Source organism: Hemiscyllium ocellatum, chromosome 42 (assembly GCF_020745735.1).
Source record: "Hemiscyllium ocellatum isolate sHemOce1 chromosome 42, sHemOce1.pat.X.cur, whole genome shotgun sequence".
Lineage (NCBI taxonomy): Eukaryota > Metazoa > Chordata > Chondrichthyes > Orectolobiformes > Hemiscylliidae > Hemiscyllium > Hemiscyllium ocellatum.
This window is the reverse complement of record NC_083442.1, coordinates 29,720,037-29,743,529: the sequence shown is the minus strand read 5'-3', so window position 1 is coordinate 29,743,529 and position 23,493 is coordinate 29,720,037. Positions and strand designations below refer to the sequence as shown.

Below are 23,493 nucleotides of genomic sequence, written 5' to 3'. Positions count from 1 at the left end.
ATCTACCTAAATGGAATCAGTTTAGGTAAAGGGGCAGTACAAAGAGATCTGGGTGTTCTTGTACACCAGCCAATGAAGGTAAGCATGCAGGTACAGCAGGTAGTGAAGAAGGCTAATAGCATGCTGGCCTTCATAACAAGAGAGATTGAGTATAGAAGCAAAGAGGTTCTTCTGCAGCTGTACAGGGCCCTGGTGAGACCACACCTGGAGTATTGTGTGCAGTTCTGGTCTCCAATTTTGAGGAAAGACATTCTGGCTATTGAGGGAGTGTAGCGTAGGTTCACGAGGTCAATTCCTGGAATGGCGGGACTACCTTACGCTGAAAGACTGGAGCAACTGGGCTTGTATACCCTTGCGTTTTGAAGACTGAGAGAGGATCTGATTGAGACATACAAGATTATTAAAGGATTGGACACTCTGGAGGCAGGAAGCATGTTTACACTGATGGGTGAGTGCCAAACCAGAGGACACAGCTTAAAAATATGGTGTAGACCATTTAGGACAGAGATGAGGAGAAACTTCTTCACGCAGAGAGTGGTGGCTGTGTGGAATGCTCTGCCCCAGAGGGCAGTGGAGGCCCAGTCTCTGGATTCATTTAAGAAAGAGTTGGATAGAGCTCTCAAGGATAGTGGAATCAAGGGTTATGGAGATAAGGCAGGAACAGGATACTGATTAAGGATGATCAGCCATGGTCATATTGAATGGTGGTGCAGGCTGCAAGGGCAGAATGGCCTACTCTTGCACCTATTGTCTCTTGTCAGTTTAATTTATCATCCTATCTTGTCCCTGCCCACCCTGACCATTTGACTCACTTCTCTTCTCAGCTGTACCCGTGTCAGATTGATCTATTTCTTCACTATCTTCCTGGGTCCCACCTCCCCACCTTACAAGTTTAAATCTTCCCAAGCAATTCTAGCAAATTTCCCTGTCAGTATATTAGTCCCCTTCCAATTTAGGTGCAATCCTGTACCAACCACTACTACTTCCCCTGGCAGCTCATTCCACACGCACCACCTTCTGCAAGAAAAAGTTGCCCCTCAGGTCCCTTTTAAATCTTTCCCCCCCTCACCTAAACCTATGCCCTCTAGTTTGTCTATTTACCCTAACCATGCTCCCATGATTTTATAAACATTTCTAAGCTTAGCCTCCAACGCTCCAGGGAAAAAGCCCCAGCCTATTCAGCCACTCCTTATAGCTCAAACTCTTCAACCCTGGCAACATCCTCGAAAATGTTTTCTGAAGCTTTTCAAGTTTCACAAGATCCTATAGGAGGGAGACTAGACTGCATGCAATACTCCAAAAGTAGCCTCATCAATGTCCTGTACAGCTGCAACATGACCTCCCAACTCCTATACTCATTGCACTGACCAATAAAGGAAAGCATATCAAACATCTTCACTATCCTATATACCTGTCACTCCACTTTCAAGGAACTATGAACAAAGGTCTCTTTGTTCAGCAACACTCCCCACGCCCTTACCATTAAGTGTATAAGTTCTGCTCTGATTTGCCTTTCCAAAATGCTGCAGCTCACATTTATCTAAATTGAACTCCATTTGCCACTCCTCAGGCCATTGGCCCCTCTGATCAAGATTCCGTTGTACTCTGAGGTAACCTTCTTTGCTGTCCACTACACATCCAATTTTATTGTCATCTGCACACTTACTAACCATATCTCTTATGTTCACATCCAAATCATTTATATAAATAACAGAAAACGGTGGACCCAGTGCTAATCCCTTGTGGCACACTGCTGGTCACAGGCGTCCAGTCTGAAAAGCAACCCTCACCAGTACTCTTTATCTTCAAGCCAGTTTTTTATCCAAATAGCTGGTTCTCCCTGTATTCCATGTGATCTAACCTCGCTAACCAGTCTATCATTAGGAACCGTGTTGAACACCTTACTGAAGTCCATATAGATCACATCCACCACTCTGCCCTCATCAATTCTCTTTGTTATTTTTTGAAAAAACCAATGAAGTTAGTGAGACATGATCTCCCACGCACAAAGCCATGTTGACTATTCCTAAACAGTCCTTGCCTTTCCAAATACATGTAAATCCTGTCCTTCAGGATTGCCTCCAACAACTTACCCACCACCAAAGTCAGGTTCACTGGTTTATAGTTCTCTGGCTTTTTAATTAACATTTTTCTTAAATAGTGTCAACACCTTGGCCAACCCGCAGTCTTCTGGCACTTTACCTGTGGCTATTGATGTTACAAATATCTCAGCAAGGGGTCTAAAAATCACTTCCCTAGCTCCCCAGAGAGTTATACGGTATGGCTGATTAGGTCCCAGAGATTTATCCACCTTATTGCATCTTAAGACATCTAGCACCTCCTCCTCTGTAATATGGGCACTTTTCAAGATAGCACTATTTATTTCCCAAGTTCTCTAGCTTCCATGTCTTTCTCCACAGTAACTATTGATGCAAATTGTTTAGTATTTTATTTGTCTCCTGGGGTTCCACTCATATATGACCTTGTTGAATTTTAAGGGGTCCTTTTCCTTCTCTGGTTACTCTTTTACCCTTAGTGTATTTGTAGAGTCTTTTTGGATTCTCCTTAACTTTATTTGCCAAAGCTATCAAATGTCCCCTTTTTGCCTTCCTTATTTCCCTCTTAAGTGTATTCCTACTGCCTTGTATTCCTCCAGGGATTCACTTGATCCCAGCTTTCTCTACCTGACATATGCCTCTTCCTTTTCCTGGACCATAACCTCAATCTATCTAATCATTTAGCATTCCCAACATGTACCAGCCTTGCCCTAACAGGAACATACTATCTCTAGACTCTCATCTCATTTTTGAAGGCCTCCCACTTTCCAACCATCCCTTTACCTGTGACTAGCCTGTCCCAATCAACTTTTGAAAGCTCATAATACCAACAAAATTGGCCTTCCTACAATTTAGAACTTGAACTTTTAGATCAAGTCTATCCTTTTCCACCACTATTTTAAAACTAATAGAATTATGATCACTGGCCTCAAAATGCTTCTCCACTGTTACTTCAGTCACTTGTCCTGCCTTATTTCCCAAGAGAAGGTCAGGTTTTTTTCTGTTTCTCTGGTAGGTACATTCACAAAGTGAATTTAGAAATTTTTTATACAAATTCCTCTCCGTCTGAGCTCTGAATACTATGACAATCCCAGTCTCTGATAATACAAGGCATTGTTTGCCTCGTCAGGTAGAATAAAATTACTAATCAGGAAAAAAAGCTTTCTGAATATTTTGACCAACATGTCTTCCTAAAAAAGAAACTTTTTTTAAAAAAATGGATTGGTTGTCACGTTTGCATACCCAACAGATATAGACAAGCAGGAGGCTGGAAGAACACAGCAAGCCAGGCAGCATCAGGAGGTGGAGAAGTTAACATTTCAGGTATAACCCTTCTTTTGGGTTACACTAGAAATGTTGACTTCTTCACCTGTTGATGCTGCCCGGCTTGCTGTGCTATTCCAGTCTCCTGCTTCTCGACCTTGGATTCTTGCATCTGAAGTTTTTTTGGTCTCTGGCATAACAGATATAGCATTTCAAAGGAGAATTTGCAGTGCTTTAGAAGTCCAGAGAATACGATAAATTACATGAAAAATGTAACATTTTCAGTTAACAATTTAAATTAGTTTGAGAAAACTGACTTATGGATCACCTACACTCCAAAGGATATTTGACGAAAGCACAAAGAATCAGCAAAGCGTATCATTTCAAACTGCAGTATCATCCAGAGCAAAAATCGGAAAGGAGAATAACGTGGATGCTGGAAATCTGAAAGAAAAATAGAAAATTGCTGCAAACTTTGTACAATTGCTGCTTATCTTTGTACAATGTTGCCTGACTAAACTGCTACGTTTCTTTTCCCCAGCATTTTATGTTTTTGTGTTCTCCAGAACCAGCTCCACTTTGGGGGAAGGACTACAATTCCCGGCAGCCATCTCGGCCATGCACACCACGTGATTACGTGGCCCGGCGATGACGCGTCGGTTTGACGTGTGTTGCCTGGAGCGGGCTGATGGCGGCGGTGAAGGGTGAGGGTGACTTTCAATTCGGTTAATATCAGGGAACTGGCGGCACCGAGTCACGGTCATATCGGGTATTCAGGGAGTCGGTGGGCCGGAGTGTGAGATCCGGGCCTTAGTGAGGGCGGCCTGTTGTGTTTGTTTAAAGGTCAGAGTAAGGGCTGCCTCCATGCCGCCTGTGGGGCCCTGTCCAGTCTGGGGGCTGGGGGCTGGAGCCAGGAGCCATGTCCAGTGTGGGGGGCTGGGGGCTGGGGGCTGGAGCCAGAGCCATGTCCAGTGTGGGGGGCTGGGGGTTGGGGGCGGGAGCCAGAGCCATGTCCAGTGTGGGGGGCTGGGGGCTGGAGCCAGAGCCATGTCCAGTGTGGGGGGCTGGGGGTTGGGGGCGGGAGCCAGAGCCATGTCCAGTGTGGGGGGCTGGGGGCTGGGGGCTGGGGGCAGGAGCAGGAGCCAGAGCCATGTCTATGTCTATGTCCATGTCCAGTGCGTGGGGGCAGGTAGTGGTGGTGAGGCTGGGGCCATGGCCATGGCCATGTCCATGTCCAGTGTGTGGGGCCATGTCCAGTGTGTAGTAGGCTTATCATGTATAGTAGCTGATAATGTGTTGCTGGTTAAAGCACAGCAGGTCAGGCAGCATCCAAGGAACAGGAAATTCGACGTTTCGGCCATAAGCCCTTCATCAGGAATGAGGAGAGTGTGCCAAGCAGGCTAAGATAAAAGGTAGGGAGGAGGGACTTGGGGGAGGGGCGATGGAGATGTGATAGGTGGAAGGAGGTCAAGGTGAGGGTGATAGGCCGGAGTGGGGTGGGGGCGGAGAGGTCAGGAAGAAGATTGCAGGTTAGGAGGGCGGTGCTGAGTTGAGGGAACCGACTGAGACAAGGTGGGGGGGGAGGGGAAATGAGGAAACTGGAGAAATCTGAGTTCATCCCTTGTGGTTGGAGGGTTCCCAGGCGGAAGATGAGGCGCTCCTCCTCCAGCCGTCGTGTTATGTTCTGCCAGTGGAGGAGTCCAAGGACCTGCATGTCCTCGGTGGAGTGGGAGGGAGAGTTAAAGTGTGGAGCCACGGGGTGGTTGGGTTGGTTGGTCCGGGCGGCCCAGAGGTGTTCTCTGAAGCGTTCTGCAAGTAAGCGGCCCATCTCCCCAATATAGAGGAGGCCACATCGGGTGCAGCGGATGCAATAGATGATGTGTGTGGAGGTACAGGTGAACTTGTGGTGGATATGGAATGATCCCTTGGGGCCTTGGAGGGAAGTGAGGGAGGAGGTGTGGGCGCAAGTTTTACATTTCCTGCGGTTGCAGGGGAAGGTGCCGGGAGTGGAGGTTGGGTTGGTGGGGGGTGTGGACCTGACGAGGGAGTCACGAAGGGAGTGGTCTTTGCGGAACGCTGATAGAGGAGGGGAGGGAAATATATCCCTGGTGGTGGGGTCCGTTTGGAGGTGGCGGAAATGACGGCGGATGATACGTTGTATACGGAGGTTGGTGGGGTGGTAGGTGAGAACCAGCGGGGTTCTGTCTTGGTGGCGGTTGGAGGAGTGGGGCTCAAGGGCGGAGGAGCGGGAAGTGGAGGAGATGCGCATCCTCCCTCACTTCCCTCCAAGGCCCCAAGGGATCATTCCATATCCGCCACAAGTTCACCTGTACCTCCACACACATCATCTATTGCATCCGCTGCACCCGATGTGGCCTTCTCTATATTAGGGAGACGGGCCGCTTACTTGCGGAACGCTTCTGAGAACACCTCTGGGCCGCCCGGACCAACCAACCCAACCACCCCGTGGCTCAACACTTTAACTCTCCCTCCCACTCCACCGAGGACATGCAGGTCCTTGGACTCCTCCACCGGCAGAACATAACAACACGACGGCTGGAGGAGGAATGCCTCATCTTCCGCCTGGGAACCCTCCAGCCACAAGGAATGAACTCAGATTTCTCCAGTTTCCTCATTTCCCCTCCCCCCACCTTGTCTCAGTCGGTTCCCTCAACTCAGCACCGCCCTCCTAACCTGCAATCATCTTCCTGACCTCTCCGCCCCCACCCCACTCTGGCCTATCACCCTCACCTTGACCTCCTTCCACCTATCACATCTCCATCGCCCCTCCCCCAAGTCCCTCCTCCCTACCTTTTATCTTAGCCTGCTTGGCACACTCTCCTCATTCCTGATGAAGGGCTTATGCCCGAAACGTCGAATTTCCTATTCCTTGGATGCTGCCTAACCTGCTGTGCTTTAACCAGCAATACATTTTCAGCTGTGATCTCCAGCATCTGCAGACTTCATTTTTTACCTTTGTCATGAGGCTTTCCTCATGCTGTAGCTTTGGATGTGATGCTTGTTTGCATTATGTCCTCCTGAATCAGAAACAGTGAGGTTCAAACAGCACTCTCCCTGTTCCCCACCCCTCTTCCAGCCCCCTTTTATCCCCCCCCCCCCCGCTTTCCAAATCCTTCCTCATCTCCCCTCCCATCCTATCCACCCGGCTGAGGACATTCTTAATTAGTATGTTTTGAGAAGATTTGTTGCTCAGGTTAGGTTCTGGATGTAAGTTTGCTTGCTGAGCTGGAAGGTGTATTCTTAGATGTTTCTTCAGCATATTAGCTAACATCAGTGAGCCTGTGGTGAAGTGTGGGTGTTATGACCTGCTTACTATTTGTGTTTAGATGTCCTTGGGTTGTTGATGCCACTTCTGGTTCTTTTTCTCAGAGGGTGGTAGATGGGGTCTAATCTTCGAGGAGAAAGTGAGGTCTGAAGATGCTGGAGATCAGAGCTGAAAATGTGTTTCTGGAAAAGCGCAGCAGGTCAGGCAGCATCCAAGGAACAGAAAATTTGACGTTTCGGGCATAAGCCCTTCCTGAAGAAACATCGAATCTCCTGTTCCTTGGATGCTGCCTGACCTGCTGTGCTTTTCCAGCAACACATTTTCAGCTCTAGATGGGGTCTAAATCAATGTGTTTGTTGATAGACTTCTGGTTGGAGTGCCATGCTTCTAGGAATTCTTGTGCGTGTCTCTGTTTGGCTCGTCCAAGGATGGATCTGTTGAAGTGGTGTTCTTCCTTATCATTATGTAAGGATACTAGTGAAAGTGGGTCATGTCTTTTTGTGACTAGTTGATATTTAAATATCCTGGTGGCTAGCTTTCTGCCTGTTTGTCCAATGTAATGTTGTTACAGTTTTCGCAAGGAAGCTAGCCACCAGGATACATGCACGCTAACTTGTCACAAAAAGACATGACCCACTCTCACTAGTATCCTTCTATACAGATAAGGAAGGACACCATTTTGACTGGTACAACGTATCAATCCTCTGACAAGGGATCCAACACTGGAGAAGCTTCCTAGAATTCTTTGAAGCATGGCACTCCAACAGAACTCTATCATGAAACACATTGATTTAGACCCTATTCTACCACCCTCTGAGACAGAGCTGGAAATGACATCATTAACCCAAGGAAACCTAAACATATAAATAGAAAGTGGGTCACAACACCAGCGATTCACCAGAGGCTCACTGATGATGTTACCTCATGTGGTGATGAAACATCTGAAAACGAATCTTCCTGCTCAGCGAGCAAACATGCATTTAGAACATTCTTAATTTGCTGGCCGTCCAGAATTTTTACTGCTTTGTTGGGAAAAGCAATACAAGTGCCTTCTCAGAAACCTTGCACAAGCCACTCACTTCCTGAACTACCAATCTTTCTTCTTGTTATCAGTATTTTTGATGAAGTATGTGTCAACATTTCCTTCAGTAAGTGGCTGTAAAGAGCTTCCCGTTTAATGAGGCATTTCTGCTTTAGTGAGGAGGCTCTGACCATTTGATGGTTTTGTTTCTAAAACCCCTCCCACCTTTCCCACGATATTGGACTTTATAAGGGGATTATGAATCAATTAATCATGGGCAGTGCTGCTGCCAATTGATTTGTGCAATAAAGTAGGATGAGCAATGTTCACACCAACTATTAGCTACTCTAGTCTTATGCACGTTGCTCTTGGTTGGCCTAATGGAAAATAAGTCAAAAAGTGTGACACTGGAAAAGCACAGCCAGTCGAGGAGCAAGAAAATTGATGTTTTGAGCATTGGCCGTTCATGAGGAATGCTTGAAATGTCAACTCTCCTCTTCGGATGCTGCCTGAATGGCTGTGCTTTTTCAGCACCACACATTTTGACTCTGATCTCCAGCATCTGTCGTCCTCATTTTCTCCGAATAGAAAATGAACCTGGCGATTTGAAAGATTGTATGTGGGCTCAAAATCTGGGACAACATATCAATCCTAGGACAAGGGGTGCCCACACTGGACAAGTCTCCTAGAATTCCTAGAAGCATGGCACTCCAACCAGAATTCTATCAATAAACACATTGATTTAGACCCCATTTGACTTGTACATGATTTCAAAATGTTCTTTGTTTTAAAACGAAATTGTCTCAATTTGCAGCTTTTTATTGCCTAATTGATTTGAAAGTTAAAATCAAGTTGTGTATCTTAATTCTAATATGCACTGTGTCAAGCAATCACCATACCTTGAGTGTTGCACTATAATTTAGTGACCAACAGCGATCTTCAATCTTTTTGTTTCTTCAGTGTTCCCGCTGAAGTGTGTCGTGCAGCATTATGCCTGGGGGAAAATTGGCCTGGAGAGTGAGGTAGCAAAACTCACTTTAAGTGATGATCCCTCTATAGCCATTGAGCAAGAGAAACCCTATGCTGAGGTACTTTAGTTCTCTTCACTTCATACAAAATCCAAGGTGGTTGTTTTTACGTGGAGGTACATAGGTTCAACTTTCAGAGAGCATTGTGATGTCAGTAACTCTTCTTTGGTGTGAGTGAGCTTTGTTTCCCTGCTCCTTGGCAGCTGTGCATCATAATGCCGATGCCTCTCTGGCCTCTAACAGTGCTGCTTTGAGCCAGGTATCCAGCGATTGTGCAGTGGAGAGTTCAGATTTTTTCTCTCAGCAGTTGTGCTTGGAAATTGGGCAGATCAGAAGCTTGGTAATGTGGGTCATTCATTTGAGGCCACTGTCCCACTCTGTGATGCTGTGCTTGGAGCTCCGTCTCAAGAATAAATCAATATGATTAAGCAATAGACATTTCCACTGTCAGACTTTTGTGTTAATTTCAAAGATTAATCTATGATGGCACTTTTGTGCCATGTGGCACAAGCTGTATTGTTGTCTTTTTGCAAGATGTTAAACAGACCTGTTCAAGTAGGTGTGTGCTAATGATTAGGCCTTGCTCATCTTTATTTATCTAATATTTTGGCAAAAGGGTTCAATTTAATTCAGTTTGTACGCAGGCCAACAATTCTGCACCCCGACAAATACCAGCATAAAACTGTTTGCTCGACTTGCTAACTTACTCATTGACTTGTACAGAAAAGAATTATTCCTCCTGCTGAAATATTAATTCAGCACTCGGTGTTCTGAATGATGAAGATATGAGAAGCAAGCAATTCAGTTGTGCGGTAAAGTCCCCTTCCCTGCTGTGGCCAACACTGGGCCTCCTGCAGTTCATTTGGGAATTAAGGAATGCTGTTAATTTCAAGTGGCAGCGTTTATAAAATAAATCTGCTCACATGAAATTATTCCTAACATGTTGCAGTTTTTTTTTGTGGTGTTACCTTGTTAATGAATAGCATTGATAGCACAAGAGCACTAAAATGTGTAAAATAATTAAGGAAAATACAGGAATGATGAGCTGAAAAGTAATTTTTAAAATTTGTTATAATTTTCTAATAGTTATGGATGGGAGCGCATCCCAAAGGGGATGCCATTATATGCGACAACAGAATTCCTCAGAAGACTCTTGGGGAATGGATTGCCAAGCATCCTGACTGTTTAGGGTCAAAGGTGAAAGATATTTTCGAAGGGCAGCTCCCCTTTCTGTTCAAGGTGCTTTCGGTCAACATTTCGTTATCTATTCAAGCTCATCCAACCAAAGTAAGTGAAGAAACGGTTAACTGTTTCTAGTCAACTGGGCAAATATCATGTTACATAGATTCTACACTTGGTTTGATTCTGAAATTTTTTGTTTGTACGCCCAGAATCTTAAAAATGCAGTTTTGTTCAGAATTTGAGAGGAAAACCTAATTTGCAACATAAATGTCATTTCAAAGGTTATTGAGTTGAAGACAAAACATACTATCTTCAGCAGTGAGTTACATCCCCAAGTGTTGATGCATTTGCAGATGCCCCTCCTGACTTTTAAAGATGGGAGCAGTTGTCCACGAGAAGCTGGTTCTTTTGTTTCAGAATAATTATTCTATTGGGATCCAGCAAAATGACGAAACACGTTCTTTCGATAAGAAAGTAGCGACTGTCAAAACCAATGCTTGTTCTGCTCAAGACTGACAGAAACCTAATGAATTCTGGCATTCCGTCATGGGTCCCAGTTTGGCCTTAGATATCATTGTCAATTGGATCCAACTGTGGACATTTTGATTGGACGAGTCACTGAACACAAATTTAGAAAAAGTAATTTCTGTAGAATGACGAGCTGCTTAATTTGTTACCTCGACAAAATCAGTGGTTCGGAATGAAAGAGAATATGTTGGGCTGTAGTTCACAATGATTAAGCACGAAAATTAGTGTTTCCTAATATGGAGCAAAAGGTTCAAATTTTAGTCTTTTATTAAAGTCGTTGAATGTTGACGAGCTCTGCTTTTATCCCTGGTACTTTTAATTCCAGCTAAGGTGACTGATCAACTGTATCTCTGCCAAACTAAACTATCGTTAACTTAACTGTTGCAAACTTCCAAGTACACCTGGTTTTTATTTACATGGGCATGTCAAGATGGTCTCTCCTAAGCCTTGAGTTAAGGCAGTCAAAGATTGTTTAAATAAAAGTCCTTTTTTTTACTGTTTACAGAGTCATGAATGTGTAGCAAATGCATTTAGTAAGGAATTTTCTTGAAATATTGAAGCACACCATCACTTACATTATTGGGGTAACTATATGTTTTCACACCATTTGGTCAAAGTGAGATTGATCATAAGATTTTGATGGACTCTGAAGCGCATCATCCTGTTCCTGTTCTGTGTCTCAAAGCTTAAGCACTTGAAAAATATATGCATAACATGTTTTTACAGGAATTAGGACTCTACACAAAATTATTGGGAGTTTTATACTACTCTTAGATCATTCAGCACTACATAATTCACAGTTTAACAAAGTTTGTGTCTTTTTCAGGAATTAGCTGTAAAACTGCACACTCAGTTTCCGGATCGCTATCCGGATAAAAATCACAAACCAGAAATGGCAATTGCACTGACTCCATTTGAAGGGCTGTGTGGATTTAGACCAGTGGAGGAAATTATTGGATTTCTGAAAAGTAAGAGGATTTCTGACATGTATTGGTAAGAACTGTAGGGAATCTCAATCAGAGACCTCTGGATTATACACTGTTTTCCATATTCTAGACACACTGCTTTGTTGTTCTGCCATGGAATCTCATGGAACAATATTGAAAAATCAGCCCTCCTGTTTAATGTGTAGATTTCCCACAGGTTGCTATTAGTAATCCGATTTGGTAGCACTCTTACTTTCGAGACCAAAGGTGGTTGTTCATAGAAGTCTGGAGGACATATGGGCTATTATATCAGTGTAGTAATAAGGAAAGGCTGGGTTGTTGATGTACCAATGATTTTCCTGTTCACTGTTTGAAAAAAATGTTTATGCTACTTGTCAAACATTACCAGTACAAGTTGATTGCTGAATTTATCTGCATAAATACTGGGTGTCATCATTGAGCTGTAAATAACTTTATGATCAATTGAGGATATGGTGAGGTCCTGTATAACGATAGGTTCTTTGTATTATCAAAATGCACCCTTAGAGCTGGGATATCTGTTTATAACATTATTATTTTCCAAAGTCATTGGTTTGTCAATGATTAAATCCAACTTTTAAAAAATGACTCAATGCCCCTAGTTTCTTATCTGCTGATATAAGTAGACACTGTCAAGTCTTACTCGACCTCAGCCTGAAAACTGTGATAGATTTTGGAACATGTGTTTTTTATTAGTAAAAGGTTTGGACCATGTTAATTCATATTGGAAAATCTTAAGCTAGTGAATAAGAACACAGGAAAACCAGTTATTGTAATTGCACAAAGCACTTTATCTTAATTGCCAGGTTGCTGCTGACATTGATTCACTTTAAATGCATTGGACTTAATAACACTTTCCTATTTGTCCCCATTTCCTATGTCATGAAATATTAAAGGTGAGAAAAATTTTTCAAAAAGTATTTGCGATTAAGCCAGTTTGGGGTAGCTGGATTTGAGATAGTGTACTTGCATTGTCCTTTCATCTTTTTTCCTAATGGTAGTACCTTGGATTGGTCATGATTCCTCATTTAAAAAGCAACCTCCAATTCCTCGTGTAAGTTTCTATTCTAAAAGTTTAGATATAGATACTCAACAATGTGTGTCCTTCCTCTTAAATCTGTCCTCCTCAATCAAGAGTTGCGCTATGCATTTCAATCATTATTGGTATTACAAGCAGGAATTTTGGTTGCTATTCCTTGTCCCAACTATCTTCATCATTTTGTAGTGTTACACCCAAAGTATTGTCTAGCCTTCCTCTTTTACAGATGGAAACTGAACAAATGTCTGACCTGCATTGGTTCCCTTGTCTTGAGACACTTTTTTGCTTTGTTGCAGACGTCCCGGAATTCCGTACGGTCATTGGCAACGAAGCTGCTGAAGTGCTTGAAAATAACACTGGTGACCCACGTCAGGTATCTGATGCTTTGAAGAAATGCTTTACCCGAATGATGAACTGTGAAAAAAAAACCTTTATTGATCAGCTGAACATGTTGGTGAAGAGGGTGTTGCAAGAAGGTTTGTTACATTAATAATCCACCTGAAGAAAAGAGTTAAAGTCAAATGTAAATTAGCTTGCACTCACTAAGCTAGTGTTTATCGTGCAATATTTCTTAAACATTTTTATGTAAGCTTGTCGTCATATGGAACTCTTAAACAAATATTTGCATTTACCTACCAAATCCCAGCTGTCAGAAATGACTTGCTGGCAATTATTTGAAATTCAGTTGCTGGTTTGCAAGTATGTGATAGCCATTTTACTGCACGTAATATATAAAATAGATGTAGAAGGAGGCCATTCAGTCTGCTGCACCATTCAATGAGATTTTGACTGATCTTCAGTATCATTTCCTGCACTCTCCATGAATCTCTTGGTGTTTTTAATGTGTAGAAATATCTCAACCTCCATCATGAACATTCTCAATAACTCTCCACAGTCCTGTAGGGTAGAAAATTTCAACGATTCATAACCCAGTGAGTAAAGAAATTCTTCCTCATCTCAGTCCTAAATGGACTGCCTCTGTTTAGAACCCCTCATGGTAAGATCCCACCAACATTAATAAGATGAATTAATGATTGATGTTGGTGAGATAGTGATATTATCTATGACACCATGAAGGCAACTTTCCCTTGAAGTGATGCACTGTGATCTGCATTCACAGGATTACCAGTGCCCAAATCTCTTACCCACAAGGTAGTAACAGTCCTGTTCTCTCCATTGCATTGCGGTTGAGCTTAGTCCTGAAATGTGGCTTGAACAGAAAATGTTACCAAGTTAACCAAGCTGCCATTTAGTGACTGTGACCTATAATTCATATAATTGAATCTTGCAGCACAAAAGCAGGCCATTGAACCTGTTGTTCCTGTCCTGACTCTGAAAGAATTATCAAGTTAATCCCACTCTGTCATCTTTCTTCATATCCTTGCAATATTTGTTCTTTTTCAATATTTATACAATTCTTTTTTGAAATTGTTTGAGTGCATTGCAGTTCATAATGATTTGCTGCATGAAGAAAAATTCTCTACATCACCCATCTGCGACTTTTATTAATTATTCTTAAATTTGTTTATTGTCACTACTGATTTTCCTCTGGTAGAAACCATTTTTCTCTCCTCAAAACCGTCCATGATTTTGAATGCATCTCTTAAAGTTTCTTTTAACCTTCTCCGGTCAATGGAGAGCTATCCTGACTTCCATGTGGTTGCAATTCTGCATAAAACTCCAGATGCTGAAAATAAACTTATTTAGGGAAATGCTGCATTTGTACAATAGAGAATTAGCTTTGCAAAGAAAGACTGGTCACTATTTCAGGCATGTCCTTCAATAAGGCTGATAAAATCAGCCAACTGAAAAAAACTAACCTCTGCTTATTGTGCTTTATGTTTGTGACATTTTTATGTTTGTGGATTTTAGTGTTTGCCATTCTAATTATTATCAAGTGCATGCAACAGTTCAAAACTAACAGCGGCATGTTCTACAGATGCTGCAGGAAAGGACACTACAGGAAGTAATGGTGAGCTCTTGCTACGGTTGCACACCCAGTTTCCAGGAGATGTTGGGTGTTTTGTCATCTACTTTCTAAACCAAGTGAAACTGCAACCTGGAGAAGCCATGTTTCTGGGAGCTAATGAACCCCATGCTTACCTTTATGGAGGTAAGATTTAAGACCTCTTTACAAATTGGCAGGACAGGAATGATGAGTGGCGCCATTAACTCAATTATGTTTAATGATTTGATTGCTTAATGTTTCATTGTTATGTTATAGGAGTCCAACTCTACTCCCGCATTTTGAGAAAAACATAATTGTTGTCATTTGACTTTATTTAAACTCTGGAAATTTAGAAAACAGAATTTTTTTAAATGTCCTCTCTTTGGACTGGGTTTGGAGAGTTCTTTTGACTTGTATGGGTGACCAGTGGGCAGAATTTCAAGTGTTAGTTAGGCATTGCAGAAGATTATATTGTATGCCGTATTTTTACTGTGCTGTGTTCCTATTATTTTTGACCTGGCAATCAACCATGTCAAATGTTGATGCAAAAGTGTTGACTAATAAGGTGACAGCGGGAAATAATTTTTGATAGTTGGAAGTGTGAACAATTTTTAGTAACTTGCACCATTTAGAATGATTATGTCTACATCTGTACTACTACTTTTATTCTTGAATTAAATCGTGAACGTGGCTGGTTAGGCTGGAATTTATAGCCCATTCCTACTTGTCATTGAGAAGGTATGGGTCACAGAGTCATAGAGATGTACAGCACAGAAACAGACCCATCGGTCCAACTTGTCCATGTCGACCAGATATCCCAACCTGCCAGCACCCAACCCATATCCCTCCAAACCCTTCCTATTCATATACCCATCCAGATGCCTTCCAAATGTTTCAATTGTATTAGCCTCCTTCACCACTTTCTCTGGCAGCTCATGCCAGACACATACCACCCTCTGCGTGAAAAAGTTGCCCCTTAGGCCTGTTTTATATCTTTCCCTTCTCACCCTAAACCTCTTGTTCTGAACTCCCCCACCCCAGGGAAAATACTTTGTCTATTTATCCTATCCATGCCCCTCATGATTTTATACACCTCTATAAAGTCACCCCTCAGTCTCTGAAGTTCCAGGGAAAACAACCCTAGCCTATTCAACCTCTCCCTATAGTTCAAATCCTCCAACCCTGGCAACATCGTTCCGGTAGGAAGGAGACCAGAATTGCACGCAATATTCCAACAGTGGCCTAACCAATGTCCTGTACAGACGTAACATGACCTCCCAACTCCTGTTCTCAATACTCTGACCAATAAAGGAAAGCATACCATACGCCTTCTAATCCATCCTATCTACACTTTCAAGGAGCTATGAAGCTGCACTCCAAGGTCTCTGTTCAGCAACACTCCCCAGGACCTTACCATTAAGTGTATAAGTCCTGCTAAGGTTTGCTGTCCCAAAAAGCAGCACCTCACATTTATATAAACTCCATCTGCCACTTATCAGTGGGTGAGTTGCCTCCTTGAACTACTCACTTTATGTGGTGTTGATACACCTACCGTACTGATAGGGATGGATTCAGCATTTTGACCAAAAGTTAGTGAAGTAACACCGATATAGTTCCATGTGAGGATGTTTTGTAGTCTGTGGAAGAACTTGCAAATGTTGGTGCTCCCATGCATCCCTTGTCCTTTCGGTTTAGGTCTGGCAGGTGATGTCAAAGGAGTGTTGCTATGGCTCCTGCAAATAGTGTACACTGCTGCCACTGAGTTGGTATTGGAGGGTGTGCATGTTGGAGTTGGTGTTTGAGAACCAGTCATGCAGAGCTGTTGAAGTATAGTTCTGTATAGCGTTAAGATTCTTGAATGTTGTTGGAGCTGCATTCATCTAAGTAAGTGATAAGTATTCCATTGCACTCCTGACTTTTGACCTTGTAGAAGATAGGTGGCTTTGGAGAGTTAGGGGGTGGGTGACTTGCCACAGAATTCCAAGCCTCCAACCTAATCATAATCATTATATTTATATAGCCTGCTCAGTTTAGTTTCTGGTCAGTGATAACCCCCAGGATGTTGATGGAGGATTCAGCATTGGAATGCCATTAAATGTCAGAGGGATGAGGATTACCCACCACTTGTATAGTGCGAATATGCATTTTTCAAATTCTGCAACTAACACATCAGTTATTCTGGCTCTTATTGCTGAGAGATATGTAAGTGATAGTATATGGAATAATGAGCAGGTGTTGATTAACTTTCTTTTCCTTTCTAGATTGTATAGAATGTATGGCATGTTCTGATAATACTGTGCGAGCTGGGCTCACCCCAAAATTCATTGATGTTCAGACCCTTTGTGAAATGCTCAATTACGCACCTGCACCAGCAAGGGAGAAGATCTTTCCATCTGTTCGGGATCCTTGTGATCCATGTGTTTCTCTGTATGACCCTCCAGTGCCCGATTTCACCGTGATAAAAATAGAGGTATGGCTCAAGCTGCAATCACTGTCAATGTGCCATTGCCAAATGCTTGATCTTCTGCAGCCATTCATTGATGAACCTTTGCGTATATCTGCATTCCGGCTCTGTCTCTGCATAGATGCTCTTTCTACTTTGCTGTGACAGCCAAGAGAGAGTGTAAAGAAATGCTGACAGTTTTGAGCTGAGAGCAGGTTGCATGGTAGATTCACAAGGAGCTGGTGACTTCCCACACAAGCTGCATAATACAGACCTTAGTATGAGTGTATGCACTGGTGTTGGATGAGAGGGGAGAATATTTAATAACACTGAGCCTGCAGTGAAATGATCGCTTTGCATTACATTGAATTAATGACACAAAATAGAATATTCAGCCCAACAGGTCTGTATAGATGTTAATCCACCACACCAGCTGCTTCCCATTCTAGGTATTTCAATCTGTTGACATATTCTAATCTTTTCTCCCTCCTGTACTATTCTATTTAAATGTAGTTATTCTGATCTGCTGAAATACGCCATGTAATGAGTTTCACATTTCCCCAACTGAAGAATTTACTCTTGGATCCATACTGGATTTATCAATGATTTAGATCTCCTAGATTTTGGTATCCTACCTCTACCCACCCCTACCCTTTCCTCATTTCTCCCCAACTCTCTTTCTATCCATCCACCCCCACCCCCCAAAAAAAATCTACCTTAGCAAGTCCCTTCATAGTTTTGAATCCTGCCAGCTGGTCTGTTCTCTGTTTCTAGAGAAAATATTTCCAGCTTATTCCATCCTTTCTGGTAGTTAAACCTCCTCAGTTAAAATATTATTCTCGTAAATCTTAATTGCACTTTCTCCAGTACTTTATGTTCCCCATGTATTGTCGAGGTCAGAATTATGCAAAACATTCAAAACTGTGAGATGAACTATATTCTACCTAAGTTTGTAACTTCCCTGAACAATACCTGGTGGTTAGCACTGCTGCCTCACAGCGCCTGAGACCCGGGTTCAATTCCCGACTCAGGCGACTGACTGTATGGAGTTTGCATGTTCTCCCCGTGTCTGCGTGGGTTTCCTCCGGGTGCTTCGGTTTCCTCCCACAGTCCAAAGATGTGCGGGCCCACAGTCCAAAGATGTGTGGGTCAGGTGAATTGGCCATGCTAAATTGCCCATAGTGTTAGGTAAGGGGTAAATGTAGGGGTATGGGTGGGTTGCGCTTCGGCGGGTCGGTGTGGACTTGGGCCAAAGAGCCTGTTTCCACACTGTAAGTAATCTAAAAGAAACCTACTGTGAAAAGGGCTGAATCTGTTAGCTTTGATAATCACCTGATAATTTTATAATCCTAAATAAAATTTCTTCAATCCAGGTTCCAAGTTCAGTGAAACGGTACGAGGTAGCCTCCATTGATTCTGCAAGTATCCTGCTGGTCATTCGGGGTGAAGCTACGAGCACAGCTAGCCCGTCTGAAGTCAACATTCGGCGAGGATCTGTACTATTCATTGCAGCCAACGAGGGGGTTGGCTTGTGTATCCGTTCAGTGGATGGGATGCTGCTTTTCAGGGCATGCTGCATGCTGTAACCTGCCTCATTATCGATTCCATATCCCTAGGATTAGAAATGGACTACACTAGAGTAGACAAATGGATAGATTGGATTGGAGCAATGTGCACTAGGTTAATCAATTATGCATTTGTGATGAAACTCAAAATTTACACTTCAAATTTTCATTCAATTACATTGTATTTGCTGATGCTTTTTTATGTAACTCTTGCTTTATTTGTGTTGAGATAGTCTATCTTTGGGTGTTCTCTACTATAATAATGCTTCTGTTTTAATTTTGAATCACTGAGCTCCTCACCCTTCCACTCTTCAGATCCATGAGTTTGCTACCTGGCTGAATCACAGTGTACCCTCTTAATGCTTGGTGATCAGGGGCCATTGCATTTGTTGGTGAACCTAGGTACTCAGCTCCTGGTGGATGGGAAAGGAGCATGTTTTTAAACAGTCAAAAGGTCACTGCTTTTTTTTCATGAATTGCAGCCAAAACCGTTGTTTGACCAAGTTTAAAGACCAATGGTCTACCTCCTGGCATTTAATACCTCACTTTGTGACTGTTGACTTCACCCAGTAGTAGTGTAAAAGTGGAAGTTACTATAAATCCCAGCATTTCTTTAATTTTTAAAAAGATTTGCCGGTGGAATGTGGGCATTACTGCCTAGGCCAGCTTTTATGACCATCACTAGTTGCCCTTTGACACAGCTGAGTGGCTTGCTAGGCCAGTTAAGAGACAAAACACATGACTGCGGGTCTGGGGAGACACGTAGGCTAAACCAGGGTAAGGGTTTGCTTCCCTAAAGGACGTTAGTGAAATAGCTTGGTTTTTACAACAACTGATGATGGTTATTATTAAGCTATTAGTTCTAGATTTTTATTGAATTCCATCGTTTGCTGTGTTGGGATTTGAACCCGAGTCCCCAGAACATTACTGGCCTTTGGATTATTAGCCTATTGACAATACAACTGGACCATTGCCAAAACATTAAGTTTCAGTGAGTATCCCTTTGCTGGCCTGGCTGTCTCCATAAATTTAAACTGGATTTTTAAAAATTAATCTCAGGATGTGTGTGTCACTGTCTCTGCCAACATTTATTGCCCAGAGGTGCTGTTAATAGCCAACCACATTGCTGTTTATCTGGAGTCACACATAGGCCAGACCGAATAAGGATGGGAGTGTCCTTCCCTAAAGGACATTAGTGAACCTGATGGGTGTTTCTCGGCAATCAATGTTAGATTCATGGTCACCATTAGACTCTTAATTCCAGATATTTATTGAACCCAGGTCCCCAAAACGTTACCTGGATCTCTGGATTAACAGTCCAGTAATAATACCACTAGGCCACCATCTCCCAGTACTTTTTGCTTTGAACCATGAGATAAATTGTGTTTTTTAAAACTTCATCTTGTTACTTGGATCCTGATTACCATTCTGTTACATATCGCAGAAACATACAGCACACAGAGATACTCAAATCCATCCTGGCTGTGTAAAAAAGACACCTGATTAATCTTTTAATTGTAAACTTTTCCTCTTAATATTTCTACGGTCGTAATTGTGGTGCTGTTGTTTTGTTTTTGGTCATTTAAAATCCGACCATGGTATGTTGTTGTGACTATGGTATGGAAGACTTGTTCAAATACTTTAGATATGCCTTGCACTTTAGATATTTTAGCTGATGCTAGAATCACAAGTTGAAAAAACATTTCTGTGATGTCTTATGGCCATGCCTTTCTCTGACAATTTCTATAAGAATGGTACTATTGTTTGGCTGGTTTCTGGTTTGCCTTTGCAGTTTGTTACTATTTCAAGCACAATACCCGCACCAGTACAGCTTAGGGAGTGACCATCTGAAGCATTGTGGTCCCCAGGTACGAGAATCACTTGCAGAGTTTCAAAACTTATCTTGGCCTGGTGATGGCCTTGCCCTGCTGCAAACTAAGTGCCAGGGATAAGAATTATTCTTACTTTGTCAGACTGACAATTCAACTCCTCCTGCCTATCCCATATTGTGTCAAGTCACTATCTGTGGATTAACAGTATTGTTAACGTTCTGGCCAGGAAAGAATGCTGCAGACCTATCTGAACAGATGGCTTTAAAGGCATGTTGCCTTGCGTTTTGTTTGCTCATTTTAATCACACAATGCAAGTTTACCCCATATCTTAAAACATATGTTGCTATGAACTGAGGCTTCTTTGTGTGGTCTGGAAGTTGAGTCAAAATGAGAATGAGAGGAAGAGAGAAGTGTTATCTTGATGAAGGTAAACCGTTGGGTTCTTTCCTTCATAATTTTATGAAGCTGATTTCATGTAAACTTTACCTTAACTCAAGCAGTCAAGGAATATGATGCACAACATAAAATTTGTTGCTTCAGGAAATGATTTTGAAATTCTTCATGCACTAAACACATTGAGATATTATTTAATGTTTAGTTTCTTTTCTGTATTGGACTTAGTTTAGTGTTAACTGCTGAACTGATCTGAGTCAGGTCACTTAACTGGTCGTTATAAGATGTATATAACTGCTAAAGATTCTGTAAAGATAGGTGGGAGTGTAGTTACAATTTAGAAGAGGGCTTCTGTGCTTTTGTATGGTGGGAGCAGAACCTTGCTGCAATCCAGAGGCCATAAACTAGATGCTGTGGTGCAAGATAGTGATCTGGAAGTGTTGTCCTCTTTAGATGCTGGAAGCTCAGGGTCCTTAAGCTTGTGTATTGACTATTTGACATTCATTATTGACCAGTGACTGTAGTTTATACCTCAAGGTGGTGCAAATAAAAAGAAAATAGCTAAGAGTGCATTCAAAGGATTCAGACAGTGTGGAAGCTGGCCATTTGGCCCATTGGGTGCACACTGACCCTCCAAAGAGCGTCCCACCCAGACCCATACCTGTACCATCCCAATAACCCTACATTCTCCGTGCTAATTCACCTAACCTGCACATCTTTGGACTGAGAGAGAAAACAGGAAGTCTTGGAGGAAACCCATGCAGACATGGGGAAAATGTGCAAACTTCCCACAGTCACCTGAGGGTGGAATTGAACCTGGGTCTGTGGCAGCAGTGCTAACAACTAAGCCACCCTAAATGATAAAGGTGGAAAATCTGAACTTTTGTTCAGTTGACATCTGAAAAGAAAATACGCAAATAAGTAAAAATTTATATGTTCATCCTTCAATTCCTGGTAGAAACAAATGGATGAGGGTGGATTATCCAGCCACTGAGGCAAAAGGATGTTAATACTTTGATGCATGAACTGCGTAATCAACATGGAAGAAAGAACTAGTATAACTTTGATGCACAGTATTTACAAGACTGAAACAGGCAGTCAGACTCGACTAGTCTGTGCTGGTGTTTGTGCTTCACACCTTTCCATCTAACAAATAGGTCATATGATTACTTCCTCTTGTTTACTTAGCCTATCATTAAATGCATCTCTGGAATTTGCATGAACAATTTCTTGCAGTAGCAAGTCGCACGTTCTAACTGCTTTGGGGAAAAAAGTGTCATGAGGCGGTGAAAGGAATATGAAAAAGTTGAAGTATGTGTTAGGAATTAGGTGTGTAAAAGGGTGTGGACTGGAAAAGAAAACTTCCTTTTGCACGAAAGAAGGCTAGTGTAATGAATATAATTGCCCACACCTTTGGCAAAACTATCACTCTGGAACACAAGTTACCTGACCTTTTACTCAGGAGTATGAACATTTCTTTGCTGTTCAGTGTTGTGTGACTGGAACTAGTATATTTCAAAATTGGCTTCTTGTCAGTGGAGTCCAGCCTGAGGGAGTGCAACAGAACTGTGATTCTGGGTAGAATATGGAATCTGCCAGTATTAGTAAGCAGTTCCAATATTCTAGTAGACTGGCAACCTTTTACGAGGGTTGGATGTCATTTTACCCCAGTAGTTTGCTGTGTAGTTGCAGTGCGGTATCTTGTGTTTATTTCTCCAACCTTGGTTAACTGTTGTTTCTACTCTTCAATGTTTTAGAGTCCAAAAATGAAAATTAAATGGAGTGCTTCTCAAGGACCATGTTTCTGCTAGCTTGGGAAATGCTGCACTTGCTGTTTAACTGAGCAGCAGAGACCAAGGTGGTCCCTGAATTTGTTAAATGTGGAGCAAGATCCATTCTTGATAGTCGCTGGAGTTAAGGGCTATGGCGAGCAGATGGAAAAATGATCTTTATGTATGAAATTTTGGGCTGAATGGTCTAAATTTTTTGCTGTTCAGACAGACATTTGGTTTTGGGGTAAAGTTTGGCCAACAGCATACAATGAGGTGAAATGATTAAAAACAGACTCTAACAGACTCTTATGGGTGGCACAGTGGTTAGCACTGCTGCCTCACAGCGCCAGAGACCTGGGTTCAATTCCCGACTCAGGCGACTGACTGTGTGGAGTTTGCACGTTGTCTGCGTGGGTTTCCTCCGGGTGCTCTGGTTTCCTCCCACACTCCAAAGATGTGCGGGTCAGGTGAATTGGCCATGCTAAATTGCCCGTAGTGTTAGGTAAGGGGTAAATGTAGGGGTGTGGATGGGTTGCGCTTCGGCGGGTCGGTGTGGACTTGTTGGGCCGAAGGGCCTGTTTCCACACTGTAAGTAATCTAATCTAATCTAATCTAATATCCATACCAATGCCTAGCAAAAGCACTTGGCTGTATTAAAACCACTCCACTGCCTCCCATGGCAATGAATGGTCAATAAATGCCAGCCATCAGAGACTCCCTCATCTAGAAAGTGAATTAAAAAGTGAAAACCTACACCTTTAGGAAAGAAGAAACAGGCAAAGAATCAGAGCAGCCATTTTATTTAGTCATCCAAGCCTGCTGACCATTTCAAGATCCCTGAATCCAGACACTAACGATAGATTGTATCTTACAGTCATAAGTTAATACTTGTTTTTTTGCCTATAACTCATGCAATGTGTTTAGGGCTTAGAATAGGTTAAGGGAATGAGATAATACCAGACAGACCATTGATTATGCATTAATGGCATGAGGGAAAGAAAAGGGTGTTTTTTTAGACCGACCTTTGGTATCAGGAGAAAATTTGGTGATCGCTAAACAATAGGATAAAATGATCAAATTGTAACAAAGTATGTTCAATTATTTACTCAACTGAAGATTGGTATATATATATATTGGTTTTTCATGTACATGTGCCGTTTGAAATTAAATT

The 23,493-nt window shown here is 42.4% G+C and overlaps 1 protein-coding gene across 2 annotated transcripts; it reads left to right on the top strand.

The window, feature by feature from the left end:
- Positions 1–3,956: 3,956 nt before the first annotated feature.
- On the top strand, positions 3,957–22,346 carry mpi (mannose phosphate isomerase). 2 transcript variants are annotated; one of them, XM_060853710.1, is made up of 8 exons: positions 3,986–4,024; positions 8,588–8,715; positions 9,742–9,942; positions 11,192–11,333; positions 12,666–12,845; positions 14,309–14,482; positions 16,579–16,787; positions 18,134–22,346. In XM_060853710.1, the coding sequence occupies exons 1-8, from the start codon at positions 4,009–4,011 to the stop codon at positions 18,344–18,346; spliced, it is 1,263 nt and encodes a 420-aa protein (XP_060709693.1). In that variant the 5' UTR covers positions 3,986–4,008; the 3' UTR covers positions 18,347–22,346. The 2 variants fall into 2 exon arrangements, with proteins under 2 accessions (XP_060709694.1, XP_060709693.1); XM_060853711.1 differs by lacking the exon at positions 8,588–8,715 and having other exon boundaries at positions 3,957–4,024.
- The last annotated feature ends 1,147 nt before the right edge of the window (positions 22,347–23,493 follow it).

What these genes read in the sequence shown, in the direction of transcription:
- mpi (XM_060853710.1), top strand. An exon ending in CCATGCTTACCTTTATGGAG is followed by an intron (nt 14,483 to 16,578) that starts GTAAGATTTAAG and finishes TTTCCTTTCTAG; the next exon opens with ATTGTATAGAATGTATGGCA. An exon ending in TCACCGTGATAAAAATAGAG is followed by an intron (nt 16,788 to 18,133) that starts GTATGGCTCAAG and finishes TCTTCAATCCAG; the next exon opens with GTTCCAAGTTCAGTGAAACG.